This window comes from Medicago truncatula, chromosome 3 (genome assembly GCF_003473485.1).
Source record: "Medicago truncatula cultivar Jemalong A17 chromosome 3, MtrunA17r5.0-ANR, whole genome shotgun sequence".
Taxonomy (NCBI): domain Eukaryota; kingdom Viridiplantae; phylum Streptophyta; class Magnoliopsida; order Fabales; family Fabaceae; genus Medicago; species Medicago truncatula.
Window position 1 is genome coordinate 46,589,743 of NC_053044.1, and position 18,490 is coordinate 46,608,232.

The 18,490-nt window shown below is 30.6% G+C and overlaps 2 protein-coding genes across 2 annotated transcripts; both read left to right on the plus strand.

The window, feature by feature from the left end:
* The first annotated feature begins 750 nt into the window (after window positions 1–750).
* LOC25489854 (adenine/guanine permease AZG1) lies at window positions 751–3,077 on the plus strand. Its single transcript, XM_013606085.3, has one exon. It carries the CDS (start codon window positions 973–975, stop codon window positions 2,779–2,781), a length of 1,809 nt encoding a protein of 602 aa, XP_013461539.1. The 5' UTR covers window positions 751–972; the 3' UTR covers window positions 2,782–3,077.
* A 5,843-nt stretch (window positions 3,078–8,920) lies between these two features.
* On the plus strand, window positions 8,921–14,089 carry LOC112420258 (uncharacterized). Its single transcript, XM_024779012.1, has 2 exons — window positions 8,921–9,344; window positions 14,022–14,089. The coding sequence occupies exons 1-2, from the start codon at window positions 8,921–8,923 to the stop codon at window positions 14,087–14,089; spliced, it is 492 nt and encodes a 163-aa protein (XP_024634780.1).
* The last annotated feature ends 4,401 nt before the right edge of the window (window positions 14,090–18,490 follow it).

An 18,490-nucleotide genomic window follows, 5' to 3' on the forward strand; every position in this document is an offset into this window, starting at 1 on the left:
TCCTTGTAAAATTAAAATTTGCTCAATTGTGCTTAAACTTTTAAATTTGTAACAAATTTTTCAGATACTTACTTAGAATATTATACAAAGTTCCTCCGCAAAAAAGTAACTTAAAATTTTATTATTAGGTCCAAATTTTCATTAATATAATCTTGAAAATTTGGTTTTTAGAAAAATTCATATTTAATTCATTACATGTTAAAAAACTAAATTTTTTTACAAAAGAGTGTCTTACGATGTTATGAACATGTATGTAAAAAATCTTTCAAAATTTTAGAAGTTTAAGCATAATTAAACAAATTTTAATTTAGCAGGGACTAATAACATTAACAGAAAATTTTGTAAGGACTAAAAAGTGTAATTTATTTTTATAGGGACTAAAAACAAAACTACAGATATTTATAGGGATCAAAAACTTAATTAACCCAATTAAAAATAGATTCCGCATGGACTACTATTACTAAACTTGGTAAGTGGTATCTTTACGGGATCTGGAGCTAAAAATATCTGAATAAAATAAGTGAGGAGATTCATTTTTAATTTCAATAAGTAATAATAGCAACAACTTATTCACAAAAGAAAAACAGCAAAAATAATGACGTAAAAAAATGCAGGATCGACAATTCACAGTTGACACCATTTTGAATTGATTAATTATCGGTAACAATAAAAGAAGAAAAAAATAAATTCCTCAAATTTGATACCCTCACTGCTGGCACTGTTATCTATCTATATTAGAAGAAAGATCCCATTCTTTTAGAATCTATCCTTAAGCATAAACAAATTGCAATCCAAGCAACACAACCACAAATCAAACCTTGCCACTTTCCACTCTCTCTCTCTCACAAAACACCAAAAATATACATCCACACGAATCCAACATCATACCTTGATCTCATTAACAATTTATCCACAAAAATCCTATATAAACCTTAACACATCAACCCAACATATATAAAACTGCATACTCAAATGGAGATGGAGGGTCAAACTCAACCTCAAAGGCCCCCACTTCCAGCCCACCAAGCCCACACAAAACCCATCTCTCGTTTCAACTCCTATGTGGCGAAAACTAGAGTAGGAAAATATTTTAAACTCTCCCAACGTAACTCCACTTTCACCACTGAACTCCGTGCCGGAACCGCCACTTTCCTCACCATGGCTTACATCCTCGCCGTCAACGCCTCCATTCTAACTGATTCCGGCGGCACATGCTCTGTTTCCGATTGTGTTCCTCTCTGTTCAAACCCATCCATCTCTACCTCAAACTGTACCGGCCCATCATTTCATCTCATTCAGCCTGATATCTCATGCAAATTTGCCCCTGTTAACCCGGGCTACGCCGCTTGTCTTGATAAAACCCGAAAAGACTTGATCGTCGCAACCGTGGCTTCTTCCCTCATTGGTTGCTTCATCATGGGTGCTTTTGCTAATCTCCCATTAGGCCTTGCTCCAGGTATGGGCTCAAACGCTTACTTCGCTTACACCGTCGTGGGCTTTCACGGTTCCGGCACTATCTCCTACCAAAGCGCACTCGCAGCAGTTTTCATTGAAGGAATGTTCTTCTTACTCATTTCATCAGTCGGTCTACGAGCAAAACTCGCTAAACTCGTTCCAAAGCCCGTTAGAATAAGCTCCTCCGCTGGTATCGGCCTTTTTCTCGCTTTCATCGGGCTTCAAAACAATCAAGGAATCGGGCTCGTCGGATATAGCTCATCCACTTTAGTCACACTCGGTGGCTGCCCAAGCTCATCACGGGCTTCTTTAGCTCCGGTTATAACTGCCCTTAACGGAACCGTTAGTTTACTCCCAGGTGGAACGGTTTCTGGTGATATATTTTGTCTCCGTGATAGAATGGAAAGCCCAACACTCTGGTTGGGCCTGGTGGGCTTTATTATAATCGCGTATTGTTTAGTAAAAAACGTGAAAGGAGCAATGATATACGGAATCGTTTTCGTAACAGCAATTTCGTGGTTTCGAAACACGAAAGTAACGGCGTTTCCTAACAGCGCCGCCGGTGATTCAGCTCACGAGTATTTCAAGAAGGTGGTAGATATACACACAATAAAATCCACAGCAGGCGCTTTAAGTTTTAACAGCATAGGTAAAGGGTATTTTTGGGAAGCTGTGGTAACATTTTTATACGTGGACATTTTAGACACGACAGGAACGTTGTATTCTATGGCAAGGTTCGCAGGTTTCACCGACGAAAACGGAGATTTTGAGGGACAATACTTTGCGTTTATGTCGGATGCCACGTCGATTGTTGTGGGGTCGTTGTTAGGAACTTCACCGGTAACGGCGTTTATTGAGTCTTCAACGGGGATAAGAGAAGGTGGAAGAACGGGGATAACGGCGTTGACGGTGGCTGGTTATTTTTTCATGGCGTTGTTTTTTACACCGTTGTTGGCTTCGATTCCGGCTTGGGCTGTGGGACCACCATTGATTTTAGTGGGAGTTTTGATGATGAGATCAGTGGTGGAGATTGATTGGGAAGATATGAGACAAGCAATACCTGCGTTTGTGACAATGATACTTATGCCTTTGACGTATTCTATTGCATATGGGCTTATTGGTGGGATTGGTACTTACATTGTGTTGAATATTTGGGATTGGGGGTTTGAGATTTTGGGGCACTATGGGTTCGTTACAAAAACACCAAAGGAGCATGATAGTACTAATAATTCTCATTCTTCTCAAGTCAATGGGGTTGTTCAACTTCAAAATCAACATTCTTCGCAAAATCCAAATGCTAAAGCACTACAACTAGAAGTACTTTAGTCTATAGGTTACGTATTTTTTTGTAATAATGTGGTACTACTGTTTTCTTGTTGATATTTTTTATTTCACATGGTTGGATTTTTTGTTTAGAGATTTATATTATTCCGGTGTGAATACTTGCCATGTGGCTTTGTCTTTGCGTATAGTAACACACCTTTGATTTTTCCTAGGTGGAAAAATGAAAATGAGAAACTTACGTGAAGGTCGCTTCCAAACAATTTTTTTTTTAGAGGAAGGTCGCTTCCAAATATGTCTCAATCATTACCTCATACTATGAAAATGTTTGGATTTATTTGTGCTAAAGGCTAAAGCCTAAAGTGCAACTTAGGCTTCGATCCCCATGTATATTCCCTAAGCAACTTTTAAGTTTTTAACTTAATAACCTAATTAATTAATTAATTAGTATATTGTACTAGTAGTTTCCTTTTAAAATAACTTCCATTGCTCTCTCTTGTTCATATTAAAAAATTTGATTCTATACGGCTATTGGGCTTGATATCTTTTTTGAAGGTTGCGATTAATATCTTAACTCATCTAATCAATACTTTTTCAATTAGAATATGCAGCTATGAGTGTAAACAAGCTAAAACAATTCATAAACTATGTGAGCATGCTCAATTTAGGCTTCAAGTCTCTCTATGTTCAATTTTAACAACTCATAATATTTCTTTCAAAAGTTGTCACTCAATAATAGAAGTTTAACTTTGTAACCACAGATGATATAGTTCAAATCTTATCTAAAATAATTGTAAAATAACCATTAATAAAGCTATAACATTTCGTCCAAGACGTGTCACTCGATGGTAAACACACCACTCAAATGGGTAACTTTTAGCAAGTCAAGTTCATCCTTTTAATCAAGTTTGCTAAAATAAATGAGTCAAGATCTAACTATTCATATTTTCAAAAGTCAAGCTCAAATTTTAACTATTCAACTCAACTTGTTTGTATTCGCTGTTGGAATAACAAATGAATTGTTTGACAATGAACTCGATCACAATCTAAATGTCACACCTACCAATTGATTTAAGTTCATAGAAACATATTAATTCTAACTTATTGAGTATAAATTTATTAATACGATATATTGCTTCCACCAACTTTTGTACTTGTATTTTTTTTGAGATATTATGTTAAAATAAATTATTGCAAAAATTGTGAATATTTTTTTCGCTTGACCATTTTGCAAAAACAATAGCTGGCAATTAATTTTGTTTTTTAAGGAATAGCTAGCAATTAATGTTAAACAAAAATAAGTAGATGACCCCACTCACGTAACCATTGGACAACAATGACAAGAGGGTTCGCAAGACAGGAGAGAACAAAGACAGCAATTAAAAGAAGATAAATAAGAGTTTTATTTTTATTTTTAAGGAGAACATAAATAAGAGATGTGAAGCCATTATGATCCATAATCTTATCTTAAACTTTTTTAAGATCGTCGGATATCCTCTGCAGTTATTAATCTTTAGGGTGTGTTTGTTTCAAGTTATATTTGTTGATTCTCGAGAATAAAATAATAGGAATATATATGCCTATGTTTGTTACAAGTTTATTAAATTTTATTTTCATGTATAAAATGTACCTGAGAATATAAATTTTTTCCCAAGGAAAAGGGTGGGAATAGAGTTCCCACGGAGATGAGATTAAATTCATAAATAGTTACCTATTATAATCCCTATTTTCATGGTTCCTAGGAATATTATAAAGTTAACCAAACATATTTTTCCTAAATACCTTGGAATAAAATTCTCATCTTTATATTCCAAGGAATGTTATTCCTAAGAATAAATTTAGTAAACTTGAAACAAACACACTTGGATAAGAGTGATAAAATCTTCACTCGATAGATTTAACACTGTTTGTAATATACTCTCTTTGATCATATTTATATATAAACAATTTTTGTTTTTCAGATTTATTAAATAAGTGATGTATCTGAACTATATTATAATTCAGATATATTAGTTATTTAATGAATCTAAAACATAAAAGTTGTTTATAAATGTGATCGGATGAAGTGTTTAGTTTTTCATTGAATTTAAGAAATATTTGGTTTTTCAAAATACTTATTTGTATTTTTAGTCTTTGTTGTATAATTGAAATACAATATTTTCGGTCCTCCAATGGTATTTTTTAACGAGCTTAGTTATTTAACTTTTCAATTTCAGTTAAAAAAAATTACGGTTCTCTCAATTTCACAACTTATTTAACTTTTAAAAAAATAAATTTTCGAATTTTTTTCTACTCAAAATTCTCATATCAAATTTCATTAAAAATAAAAAGCTCAATTCGAGTTTTTTTTATTTTTACATTTTAATAATTTTTAAAACTAATTAATTTATTCTGTAATAAAACCTTATTAAACATACACGTGGATCCACAAAAATTAAATTAACACAAATAACATATCTACAACGCAATATTTATTTTTGAGGGATTCAGTGCAATATATATACACACATTTTGATCGACGAATGAGGTTGGGTCGTGTGATAGGGAAAATGATTTGATTTCTATGCCAAAAACCAAATTTTGAATATGTTAGAAGCGCTATTCACATTTTGTGTCTAGAGGTATCTAAAATAAATAGGTTTACTTAAAAGAGAATAAAATCTAAAGGAATGATAAATAACACATTTTTAATCAATAATTCATGTCTTTTTAGTGTCACGGTGTCAACACAACAATTTAAGTACATCCGAGTGGGGAATTAATAAAAGCCAACACAGATGATATACCATCCACCTGTCTGAAACCTCATATTAATAACCAACAAAAATGCATGCTTCTGTTAACTATAAAATTATAAAAAAAATTACAAGTTAAACACGTACTCCCAACGTACGAGGACAGCATGATTCTCATCTTGCTTATTTGATTGATGATTGGTTTCAAAACTTGTATTCTCAATCTATTTCTTGCTAATCAGATTGTATTCTGTTTGATTTGATGATTGCTTAACGTGATAAATTAGATGATGAGGCCAAGGAACATATTCTTTGTTCTAGTGTCAAACTATAAATGATGCACTTAAAAAGGCCCTCTCCTATGTGTATATGTTACTATGGTCTTGTTTTTGCTATACAAACGTACAATTAGTGGGATTCTCACCAGAAATGACACAAATACAATTGTTAATAAGACACGTGATAGCCATAAAGTTGTTGCTAGCAAATCCCCCACACACACGTACGCACAAACATATATGACCATCTCCTTCCATATGCACCTAATTGGGACTTTATTCGTACAAATATTGGTTTGGGTCTTTGAATTTTTTTTGATGGAGACATAGTTGTTAAAAAGCGATTATATTGAAGATAATTGAATGGATAAATGAGTTTTTTGTTAAAGTATATTGAATGGATAAAATGAGTTTGATAGTTCAACCAATTCAAACTAAAAGTTAAATGAGTTTTTTTCTTTTCTTTTCAAATTATAAATTAAATTAAATTAAAATAAAACAAAGTATTTGTGCAATCACATGAGTCTGTGAGTTTTTTGTTTTTTTGAAGGAGTCTGTGAGTTTTGGTTGATAGATAAAGTCAACATTATATAAATATTAACAAAAATTTGGAATTTTCAAACTGCATTGTGAGTAAATTAGGTAAAACAAATTATTTTATATTGAATTATTTTCAACCAAAAATAATTTTTTAAAACCAATTCATTCAAAAATTGAATCACAGTGATCATGCTTGTACACTCAAACTATATAATAAAAATTGCATTCTCTTTAAACTGTCATTCACTAACGAGCGACATTGAAAAGGATGTGTAATATATTTTATGAAATGAGGAAAACAGGGTGTTGATGGCATGTGTACAGCCAAACCTTTTTGATGAAAAATGGTGTGAACATCAATTCAAGAGTGGGATTAGGTGCAAAACTTTTAAGCTGCTAGCTCCATAATGTTTACCTTATCCACCACACTATGAAAGGGACAGAGTGGAACAATTAGGAATTTAAATCATAAACGTAAAATGCTGTTCTAGTGTCAAGTCAAATGTTAAGTGTGTACGCTTAACACTGATGATTTATGGTTTTACTATACTATATACCATGTACAAACAATTAATGACTTATCGTTAATGTTCTTGAAGGCCTCGGAAATAATGGGAATGTAGTAGTATGTGGAGTTTAAATTCTAAATTTTACCTATAATGTACTTATTACTAAAGTAAGTACTTGCGGAAATGGATTTCTTGTTACCATGTACAAACGATTAATGACTTATCGTTAAGTGAATAAGTAAATTAGTCATTGAAATTATAATCATCGGTCATAACTGACTTTCTTATTTTCGAATTGATAATAAATACATCTCTAAAATTATAAAACGTCAATAAAAAAAGTCCATCTATAAATGTTTACCAGCAAGGATTATTATGTCACACAATAACATAATAAGTTTGCTATTCACAATGATGTCATCAATCTATGCTAGGCGTAAAGGTAGGGTATTGAAATTATGGACGGTTCCACCATCTGGCGACCCTGGACATTCGTCCAAGCTCAATCGATACTTTCTTTATATATGGCCCAATGCAATAGTCCATTAACCCACTTAAAAAAAATTGGGCAAATTCTGAAATTTCTCTCAAGCGCGCTGTTTACATTGATTTTTTTTGTAAACAACCGCTGATTTAAAAATATTTATTTGCAAGATCAACCAATAAATCTTAAGGACATATTGTGTTTGTTATTTTCCAGAAATTTAATGTTATTCTTGAAGAATCTTGATAAATAAAAGAAAGTAAAAAACAATCGAATTCAACCCTGTTGAACTCAATCGAAATCGGTGTAAATAACGGTAAATGAATTGTTCAAAAGAAACAAGTAAATTGTATATTGCAAAGACATTTAAGAAAATGAACTTAAATTGTATTGATTGAATGTAAATTGGTACACATGTTCATACATTACAACTTGTGACTCGTTTCTCTCTTCCATGCGGATAATTTGAGTGTAAGTTTTTTGTATGATTGAATTGTGACCTTTTTTTTCCTAGGGAAAACTACTATTTATACAAATAGAAATAACTGCCTAGATTTGAATTTAAAACTATAATTGCAGTAAACTAACTATACTTATCCATTCAATTTGAATTTCGAACGTGTCTTGAAAATATCCGTTGCTTGACCTTATCTGAATTCAGAACAAAAATGCCCTTTGATAACTTTCTGTCTGTCGAACCGAAACACACGCTTTCAAGTGTCTTCAGCAAGTCCAACTTCGATAGGAATGAAAAGACAATTTCTTCAATGATAAGGTCAACCTATTTTGACTGCATTAAATGATAACCTTAAAAATATTGGCTAACACACGTACAACAGAAACACATTCTTCTTCTTCAGCTCTCTGCCTCTCTCTCGTCTCAGCTCTCTGTCTCTTTTCTTCTTCAATCTCTCTTTTTATTTGGTTTCTAATCTCTCAGTTCTCACTCACTCTAAAGGTAAGTCAATTGATTCTCCAATTTCTTCTTCCTTCCTTCCTTGATTTAGGGTTTTAGAATTGGGAATTGTGTTAGTTGAAAAATGAGATGTGTAAATTAGACAATTTCTCCTTCCTTCCTTCCTTGTGTAAATTACCATTTACATAACATTCTATTTTGCACATCTTTTTGTTATTTTGTACATTACCGGCTCGAGGTCGAATTTCATGTGCTAATCGAACTTGTTATATTATATAGGATTTCATGTGAAATTGTTAATCATCATAATACGTGTGATTACTAGTATCAATTATCAAGCCTGAATTTATTCTTTCCAACTATATTTAATGAAGCCGTTTCAGGTAAACTAATATCTAATATATTAACTGTTCAACAAACTAAATGCTAAAATATTAATTAATGTCGATGAGTAATCGGATCACATTTGTTATTAATATAGGAAGGAAATAGATATGATGAATTTCTACCCTTTGTTTTAAAATAGATATGATGATGAGTGGTTGGGATAATTTATTTTTTGATGTCCAAAAAATTTGAATGCTAAAGGTATTCCGGTGCCAAATATCGATGAAGCAATACTGGTTCGAGATCATTTAAGACTAGAAGGGAGGAATGTCACCAATCTTCACCATTACCTTGCAGAGATTTTTTATGTTGTTATTGACAAAATATGCGTGGAGATGGATCACCGCTTTAGTGAAGGAAGTAACATTGTGCTTGACTGCTTTTCATGTCTTGACCCCAAGAATTCTTTCTCCAAGTTTGATGTTGATAAGCTTGCTCGTTTTGCAAATATTTATCATGTTTCCTTTTCTTCTTGTGAAGATGTTCAAAGTTTGGTTATGAAGATGGTTCAAAACGAGAAACATTTGGTATTTCCATTGGTCTACAAACTCATTGAGTTGGCTTTGATATTGCCTGTATCGACAACATCCGTTGAAAGAGCTTTTTTAGCAATGAAGATTATCAACTCTAAATTGCGCAACAAGATCAACGATGTATGGTTCAATGACTTGATGATATGTTACACCGAGCGGGAGATATTCAAGTCACTTGATGATGTTGATATTATTCGAACATTCGCCGCAAGAGGTCTCAGAAAAGGTATTTACCTCCTAATTTTATTTAGCACACTATTGGCAGATTATATTTCATATCTCTTATTTTAAATTGTATTTTTGTTGAAAAAATGACAAACCTCTTTTATTTCGATTTATGACTATTCATATATTATGTCACATGTGAATTTGCGGTTAAAATTTTGTCTAAACTCAATAAAATTTGTGGTTCCGCCACTTATTGAGGTTGTATGTGATGGTGGATATTGAAATGGTATTGTGCGTGCTGGGAGACAAATATGTCATATAAAATCAATCTCCATGTATCGAGCTTTTCAAGGATGGAATTTGATATATTTTATTTCTTCGAAATTCAACATATATGCAATATTTTCCTAAAAAAAATAAAAAATATATGCAATATTTGATATTAGAGTATTCTTTCAAAAAAAAAAATTATTAGAGTATAATATATTTTCATTCCAATGAAAAGAGTATAATATATTTTAAATGTATACAAAACAAAATACTATATTCTAAATGTGCTCTTTGTATATTCAAATAAATAACTTTAAAATTATTTTTGAAGGAAAATAACTTTAAAATTATTAAAACATACTCCATTAAATATCAAAGATAGATAATTAATACTCCCTCCGTCCCTAAATAAATGATCTAGTTGACTCTGACACACATACCAATGCATATGTTTTATCTTTGATATTTTCAATTCTCTACTAAAAATAATTATAAAAATTTAATATTTTAAAAATACTCATCGAGACGAATCCAACAACATCTTACATGATATTATTTATCTTTGTGAATTAGTAGAAAAGTATGGTCAAAGTATATCAAGTCAATAATGCATATTGTCAACTAAGTCATTTATTAAGAGAGGGGGTAATAAAGTAAAACCTAAAGAGAACAATCGATCACAATTATGATTTCTTCTTCAGTATAGCATGCAAGTTGGCTTAATATAGGCAAACGACTGGCCACTACAAGATTTTCTATGAACGATAATGCCAAACACAATCAAGTAAATCTAAAGGTATATGGGTACAAAGTATAAATTGAATATTTCATTGCAATTTTTCCCTTTCTCTATTAAAATAGTTTGTTTACCCACATGAGACCTCTAAAGTCTAAAGTTGGATCGCTTATAGCATGCAAAAGGTTGAAGTTGAGAATGATTTTAGTATAGACTATGTTTCCGACAAATCTTCATTATGAAAATTCTATGATAGCGATTGATAATATTATGAGAATCATGAAAACAGCAAACATAAGATGTGATTAGTTCTTGCCAAAATATTTATAATCATGCTAGTATGGACATTTAAATGTTCTATATCATACTAGTTTCCATGAACTTAATCATTATTTAGTCACACTTTAATTGACTGCTTTATAAGTGGGGATCTTTATTTCCTTGAGACCTAGATAACATGTTTACACAATTACACACGATACATGAATTCGATCGTTGATTTGATATCAGATGATACTCATTACACAAATAATAAATCAATTTTAAACGATTTCGATCAACAATTTAAGATTTAACGGTCAATATTTATAATTGTTTCAAATAGTTACAACAGTAAATCTAAATTCAATATCTAGAAACATTTCTTATATTCCTTAATCATTAGGGTTTCACTAAATCCCTACCAACTTTATACAAAGTAGAAAAGGAATGCTCTTGATCAAACCCAAAATTCAATCAGCATCAAAATTACTAAATTATTCTAATTTTTGGGCCCCACTGTCCCATGCTGTGATTGTTTGAATGGTCCTTAAGCAAATGGGAATTGGAGGTTCTTTTAATTTTAGCACTTCACTCTAATGGATTGGAACTAGAAATTAAAAAGGCTATGCCCTCCTTTTCCTTTTTTTTTTTGGCTTTGTTAGTGAAAGGTGATGGTGGCGTATAGAAGTACAAGTTGGTTTCAAGTCGCTTCAACTTACCCTACATATATCTCTATCAGATTTATTGGTTTGAGCATAATTTTTTTTCTTCAAAAAAAGCATAAAAAAGTTCTTAGCTTTTTTTTGTACCTTGTGGATGTAACATAATTTGGGCACGTTCACTGCTTCTCATGAACTCTTGCCACGCATCATGTGATTACATGAAGTTCGATCACTTTTGGGGTCTTTTTTTACGCGTTTATACAGGTATGCTTGTGAGTGCTTCCGGACCTAAATTAATTTATATGCTACATTATCCTCCATATTATGAAAACAGATCACAAGTTTTTAGTCAATTACTACTGCAAAATTGGTGCTGTTTTAAATTAAGATCTAAGGGTGTCTCTCGCCCTACTTAAGCATATCAAGATGATAAGGACATAGTGGGAGGTTAAAGACCACAAAAAAACATGATAAAGACATAGAAGCGGAAAATATAAGTATCGGTTAATAATGTTAGCAGCAACACTCATTCTAAGTATCTAACTCATTTGAATTGGTTGATGACCATGATTTAGGATCTTAAAGTGGGGTAGCACTTGAGTGACATAGAGTTGGGTGACATCGGTCAATCACAATGTCAGAATGCTTGTGAAAGAGAGAGAAACACAAGCATTGTGGCATTGTTATTGGCCAATGTCACCAATGTCACCCAACTCTATGTCACCCAAATATTTTCCCTTAAAGTGTGTTCGTATCCTTAAGGTTTTAAGTTCGATTCTAATCACACGCAAAAAAAAATATTGAACATGGTGTAAAACATGAAATTGTGCGCCCAATATTAATTGGTTTTCAATTGGACTCAAGTTAAAACATGCACACCGCAATGATATTCGGTTTTCATCGCTCTAACCCAAAACTTCTTAAGGTTAGAAACAATCACATTAGAGAGAGTGATGAGTCTAAATTGGTTGACCATACTCGAATCATCAATCATCACACTTATGAATAAGAGTAATATACGAGTATTGTTTACATCATCAATATGATTCTGATCAAGGAAGTAATTAATCATTAATATGATTCTCATCACACTTATGAATAAGAGTAATATACGAGTATTGCTTACATCATCCATACACTAACCCCACATCAAACTATTTAATTATTAGTTCTCCCATCTTGACCAAAAAAAAATTATTAGTTCTTCCATTACTTTTGGTTTGTTTGAATTTCCTTTGATAGTCCTTTAAACCGTAAAAATACATAAATGTAGTCTCTAAGGCTATCTTTGGATTGATGGAATGTGATGGAGTGGAATCCCATTGTTTGGATTTGTAAAATTTTAATGGAGTGGGATGGAATCTATTCCATCCTATACCACCACTTCTTCTTATTTTTAATTGGGTTAAATATGTTTTTGGTCCCTATAAATATACTAACTTTTCATTTTAGTCGTCACTCTAAAAATTTTCTTCAACTTTTAGTCCATATAAAATTTTCAGTCACTACTTTTGGTCCCTATTTTTAAGTTAGTTTTAGTATTTTCTAATGAAATTGTGTAGAAATGTGTAGAATATTATAAAAATATTAGAATTTTTTAACAAAACATAAATTAAATATGAATTTTTAACCGTAAAAAATATAAAAATTCATATCAAATTTATGTTTTGTTAAAAAAATCTATTTTTTTTTTGAGAGATTCCCATAATATTATTAATTTTTCTGCAAAATTGTATTAAAAATTATGAATTCTACATATGGGCTTATTTTAAAATAGGGACCAAAAGTGAAGATCGAAAATTTTAAGGGACTAAAAGTTGAAGGAAAATTTTAGAGGAACTAAAACGAAAAATTAGTATATTTATAGAGACCAAAAACATATTTAACCTTTTTTTCATTCCATCCAATTTGAGAGATAAGCAATGGAATGAACTTTCTTAATTAAATAATTACCATTTCATCCCTATTTTTTTATTTCATCACTTTTCATATATTCCTCTTCTCCTTTTTCTTTCTTCTGCAATTTATTTACATGAGTGTCAACTGCTCTCTTCTTCTCTTTCAAAAAAAAAAAAAACTGCTCTCTTCTTCTACGTGAACGTTTGATGATACAAAGACAACACAATATAGAACAAAATTTCAACGTTTGTGACAAATAATTTAGCCCAATAATTTATAAACTTCGTGAGTTTTTTCTTTAAGCTAGAAAAATGGTGAGATATTTTTTTTTTAAGGTAGAAACATCGTGAGTTTATTGTACCGAGTTTATATTTTTCATCGTTTGACTGACGTGGTACAAAAGATAATCTATGTCCAGTTAATAATGATGTGATGAGTACCAAAATTAATTGATATGTTAAACTAAAAACAATAATTAAATAGCCTCATATTTTACGTTTAAATATAGAATTTTTATTAAATACGTAAAAAAGTCTTGAACTAATATTAATCCTTGAACAACAATAATATTATTATATTGAAATATAATGAGTTTTATTTTCAAAATAATGTCGTTTTTAGATAAGGGTAAAAATGGTACAAGAAAGTTACAATCATTCCATTCCGTCGATTTACCAAACAATGAAGTGGAAATTTCACATTGTTCCATTCTAAAATATCCAAACAATGGAATGATAAATTTATACCATTCTGTTCCGTTTCATTCCATTCTATTGTGTTCCGTTCCGCTCCATTATATTCCATCAATTCAAACAGAGCCTAAAGTATCGTAAAAGAAAACAATATAGTCCACAGTTTCTAACCTCACTCCTTCTAGATATCTAACTTTTTTGTTTTCAAATTCCAGAACAAATCCAATTTGTCCATGGAGATTTAGATGGTCTTCTATGGTTTGTTCCTTTGCTTAGTCAATGAGATTCATAGAAACTTCAAAAACTTGATTTGGTCTGCAATTTAAAAATGAAGATGTGAGATTAGAGATTGAAAGTATTTAATATAAGTTTTTGAACATTGTTGGACTAAATTGTTATTTTTTTTATTATATTTTGGGGACTCGGGATGGCCCAAGGAAAAAATTATTTAACTATAGATCCACTGACAAAAAATTTATTTTTTCCTTACATTTGATAAACAAAAAAGGTCTCATATGTGGATAAAAAGACCCATATTTTGAATTTGTTTTTAGACCTGTTTGAAAATTAAAAATTGTTCAGACGGACCTTTAAGGACAATATTGATAATGTAAGAACCATTAACGAATATACAAATGTGCCAATTAAATATTTGGATGAGAGAATAACTTACGAAACTTTTATAGGTTTTAATTTAAAGACTGATTTGAAGAGTGTGCTAATTCAATTACCAAATTAAGTGTCTGTTCCTTTGTGGGCAGGTATTACAAAGCTTGTTGCCTTTGGTTCGAGAGAGGAGATAAAATGTATTTTTGGAATCAATCCACTCTTTGTAAAGGCAAAATCCATATTAAGTTATAATAATTCATTGGTGGTTTATTGAGGTTTTTTTTTGTTACAAGACTAAAAGAAGAAAAGAAAAAGACAAACAACAAAACAGCAAACAAACAAAAAATTAACGCCTTAAAAAAAGCGTACTAGCTCATCTCAGTCAGCAAAGGGAGAAGGCCCTCTTGGGGTGGAGTGAATAGCTAAATCCACATCATTCAAAGCACCACAGCTGGGTTAAGGACAATGTTTCGTTACCGAGGCACATGAGATTGCGGTGTCTCCAAATCCACCAAAGGCCAATCAGAAAGAGGATCAATTGAGAAGATGTAGATGTATTATTATGTGAAGTGTAACTGAATATTAGTAAAAGTCAGCTAAAATATATTTAATATTATAAACTAAAAATATTCAAGTTTTTTTGTTAATAAGACAATAACGAAAGAAAAAATCTAAAAAAATGCAATTGCGAGTATTTTAATCTAGACTTATACTATTTTTAGAGTCTAGACTTATATATTCTGTCAAGAAAAAATAATCTACCAAGAAAATCTAAATTTACATTAAGCGAGTAATAGATAGAATAATGTGTTGCTCAAGAGATCATGCAAAGATGTCAGTTGAGAGAGTTTAATAGTTCAACGTTTGAATTCCTTAAAAAAAAAAAAAAAAAAAAGTTCAACGTTTGAATGTTCTTTTGGTGTGAATTAGGTATTTTAAAGTTGTATTTTGAGTGCTGGATTCATATAGGTAAGTTGCAAGATATTTTTTTACCATCTCATTCAAATGTTTTTGAATAGTTAGATCATATTAATATATTTTTTGCTTCTTAAGAATAAAAAACCAGCGTTTGAATTGAAAGTAAGAGGTGGTACAATTGATGAGGCCAATAATAACTCGTAGCCTGCAGGAGGGAAGTGGCGACCATATCCTCTAGAATGTTGGTGGGGGTAACAATTTAGGATCATATTTATAGTGAAATCATATTTGTACAATTATTTTTTATCAATTTTTGTGACAATTTTCTCTCTCATATTTACATCGGATTTTTACTTTCTCTCAATTGTTTTGATTTTTATACTAATATCTATTTTTCTTTGTAAAATTATGGTTGTCTAAAAAATTATCAATCAAATGATTGTTGAAATAACACAACTTATATTTATATATATCATGTTATGTTTCTTCTTTGCCTCATGTTTATCTTTTTTTTTGCTACATGCCTCGTATTTATCTTGAATGGGCCAGAGGAACATCTTTTTTTCCTTTTCATTTATTATTCTTCAGGTATTTCTTATCATTTCTGGACATGTGGGATCATCATTGCTTTCAATGTTTCTGTGATTTGCACTTATTAGGTAGCTGAAAGTATACGGATTTTTGTCTTGTGACCAAAAGCCAATAGTTAAAACATATTGTAGTATTTCCTAAAAAAATATTGTAGTATGTACCCCCAACGTAGCTTAATTATTAACTGTTTAAGATATATTTATAGAATTCAAGGTTTGAACATGATTTTCTCACTTTTTTTAGTTAAAAGAAAAAAAACCCGACTCAGGCACAACCAAATGGTGATACATCGATAAAAATAGACCTTAAAGATCAACCATAATCTATTATAATAAAAATCCATTAATCACAGGCGCAATCAAACGAACCTGCGTACGAGTGCAAAACCAAATTAAAAAAATAATATAAATTTATTTTCACACTTAAATATGTGAATATAGTGTGCATAGTAGCATGGATTTCTTAATTAAAATAATATAAATTTATAAACATGTTTTAGTATTATTTATTCTAAACATGTATATACCTAAAGACACGATAAAACACTCAAACCAAACTCTTCTATCTACTAGTGCTAATTCATTGCAATGTTTGCATGTGATCGGGGTTGGAATCTCACAATAATACCAAAATCATAGATAGGCATGTATTGTACTTGTCATGGTTTGGAGAAGATAAGTAGCAAGAATGTGAGAGTTATTTACCTTCTAAGTATTGCGATGAGTTTAACAGCTTGAGTGTTATGACCTGATGGAATTATCAGAATTTATATATTCACCAGTTGAAGGAGGTACCTCTCAGCATACTACTCAAAAGAATAATCAACCCATCATGAATCATTTTCAAATACAACCTAATTAAATAATCTTGATCATATTTTAATATAAGTGTGTTAAGAATATAAAAACTATAATATATTTGTCTTTGGGAAACATTGCTTAGTTGGTAGGGACATTATATTATATATTCAATGATTACTTTTCACCTTAGAGATGAAATTCAAGCCACCGCACTTTTACCTAAGAAAGAAACTATAATATATTCTTTTTTGGTTACAGAAAACTATAATATATTCAAACCTATTTGCGAATTTTTTATGGTTATATGCATCGAAATATTTTAAAAATATTGAAGGTAAAAGAGTATAAAATGTTTAAAATAAACTTTCAACTTTATTCTCTATCACACAATGATCATGTCAAGTAACGTTACACTGATAGATTATATCCATCACTTACATGATACAAGAAGAATTGCAATTAATTTCAATAAAAAAAATATGCTTAATATAAATATGCATTAAAATACTCAAATACAAAGTTTTTAGACTAATATTGAATTGCGTAAAATAGATATAAATGACCACATGCCTTTAAAAAGATGTTTTTTATTTATCCTAAACAGAACTGTGATCTTACTTCAACTAGGAGGAGAAAACCCATATTATTTGTAATATAAGTTCTTCAACGAAGATTAATAATTGCTAGATATCAATGAAAACTTTGTAGTAATATCATGATAACTCAAAAAAATTAAGGGTCTTAACGATAATAAATGAGAAATATAACAATGCAATGTACAAACCTTACGTCACAAAAATTATAGATAGGGTACTCGAACAATAATTAATATTAATATAAAACTAATAGTAAATTGAATAAACCAAAATTATATTAACAACAAACAATAAAGTATGGGTATTATCAATATAATATTAACTATAATTAAAATGAACTTAATTTTTTAATTTTAACAAGATCTCTACAATTGCACTCACAATAGTTGATATTACAATTATACAAATTAAGAACAATTATCTTAGTGTTGGCAATAAACTCAGTCAATTCGCAGAAAGTTTGAGACTCGACAATTGTACTCACACCAAAATAATGTATGTTGTTTTGAACATTTGTTAAAGGGGTTTGCTTAATCCTTAAAGCACAAACTGCATAAATGAATTGTATATTGCAAAAACATATTAAAATTGTATAATAGGAAAACCAAACCATATACCAAGAAAATGAAGATTCATACGATAAAATCTCTTGTGCTAGGGATATAAGGATTGTCATATTCTTCACCTTTATTCACCCAAACAACTGTATGCAATCATCTCCATATTTCTTGGTGAAATATTTATATGCATGCCGCTCACCTATATACCCTATTCTTTGAGCTTCTTCTTGGGTTTTTTGGTGCCTTTTTTCCGCATGCTACAACAACAACAACAAAAAAAATAAGATTTTTTTTTTAGGTATTTCCTATTTTTATTTATAAGTTTTCAACTAAGATCTCCCTAAGCTTATAAAGAAATAAAAAAATCTACTAACTACAAGTACAAGCCTACTAACAAAAAAAAATTAGTTTCACACAATTAAAAAAACATTTCATCGATAAAAAAGTTAGAGTGTCACAAAAAGTATAAGTTATTCAACCATGAATAGAAAAAAATTAAACTATTCAAAAAATTAACCACTCTTTTGTGCACAATTAACCACTCTCTTTTGACCAGTAAAAACTTCAATGAAGGTAAGAAGTCAGATAAGCATTGGTTCAGTAGTTGCAA

Excerpts from the sequence above, each read along its gene's own strand:
- LOC25489854 (XM_013606085.3), top strand. The coding sequence starts at position 973 with ATGGAGATGGAGGGTCAAACTCAACCTCAAAGGCCCCCACTTCCAGCC.
- LOC112420258 (XM_024779012.1), top strand. The coding sequence starts at position 8,921 with ATGGATCACCGCTTTAGTGAAGGAAGTAACATTGTGCTTGACTGCTTT. Across the intron at positions 9,345-14,021 it reads CGCAAGAGGTCTCAGAAAAG|AACAAATCCAATTTGTCCAT; the intron begins GTATTTACCTCC and ends TTCAAATTCCAG.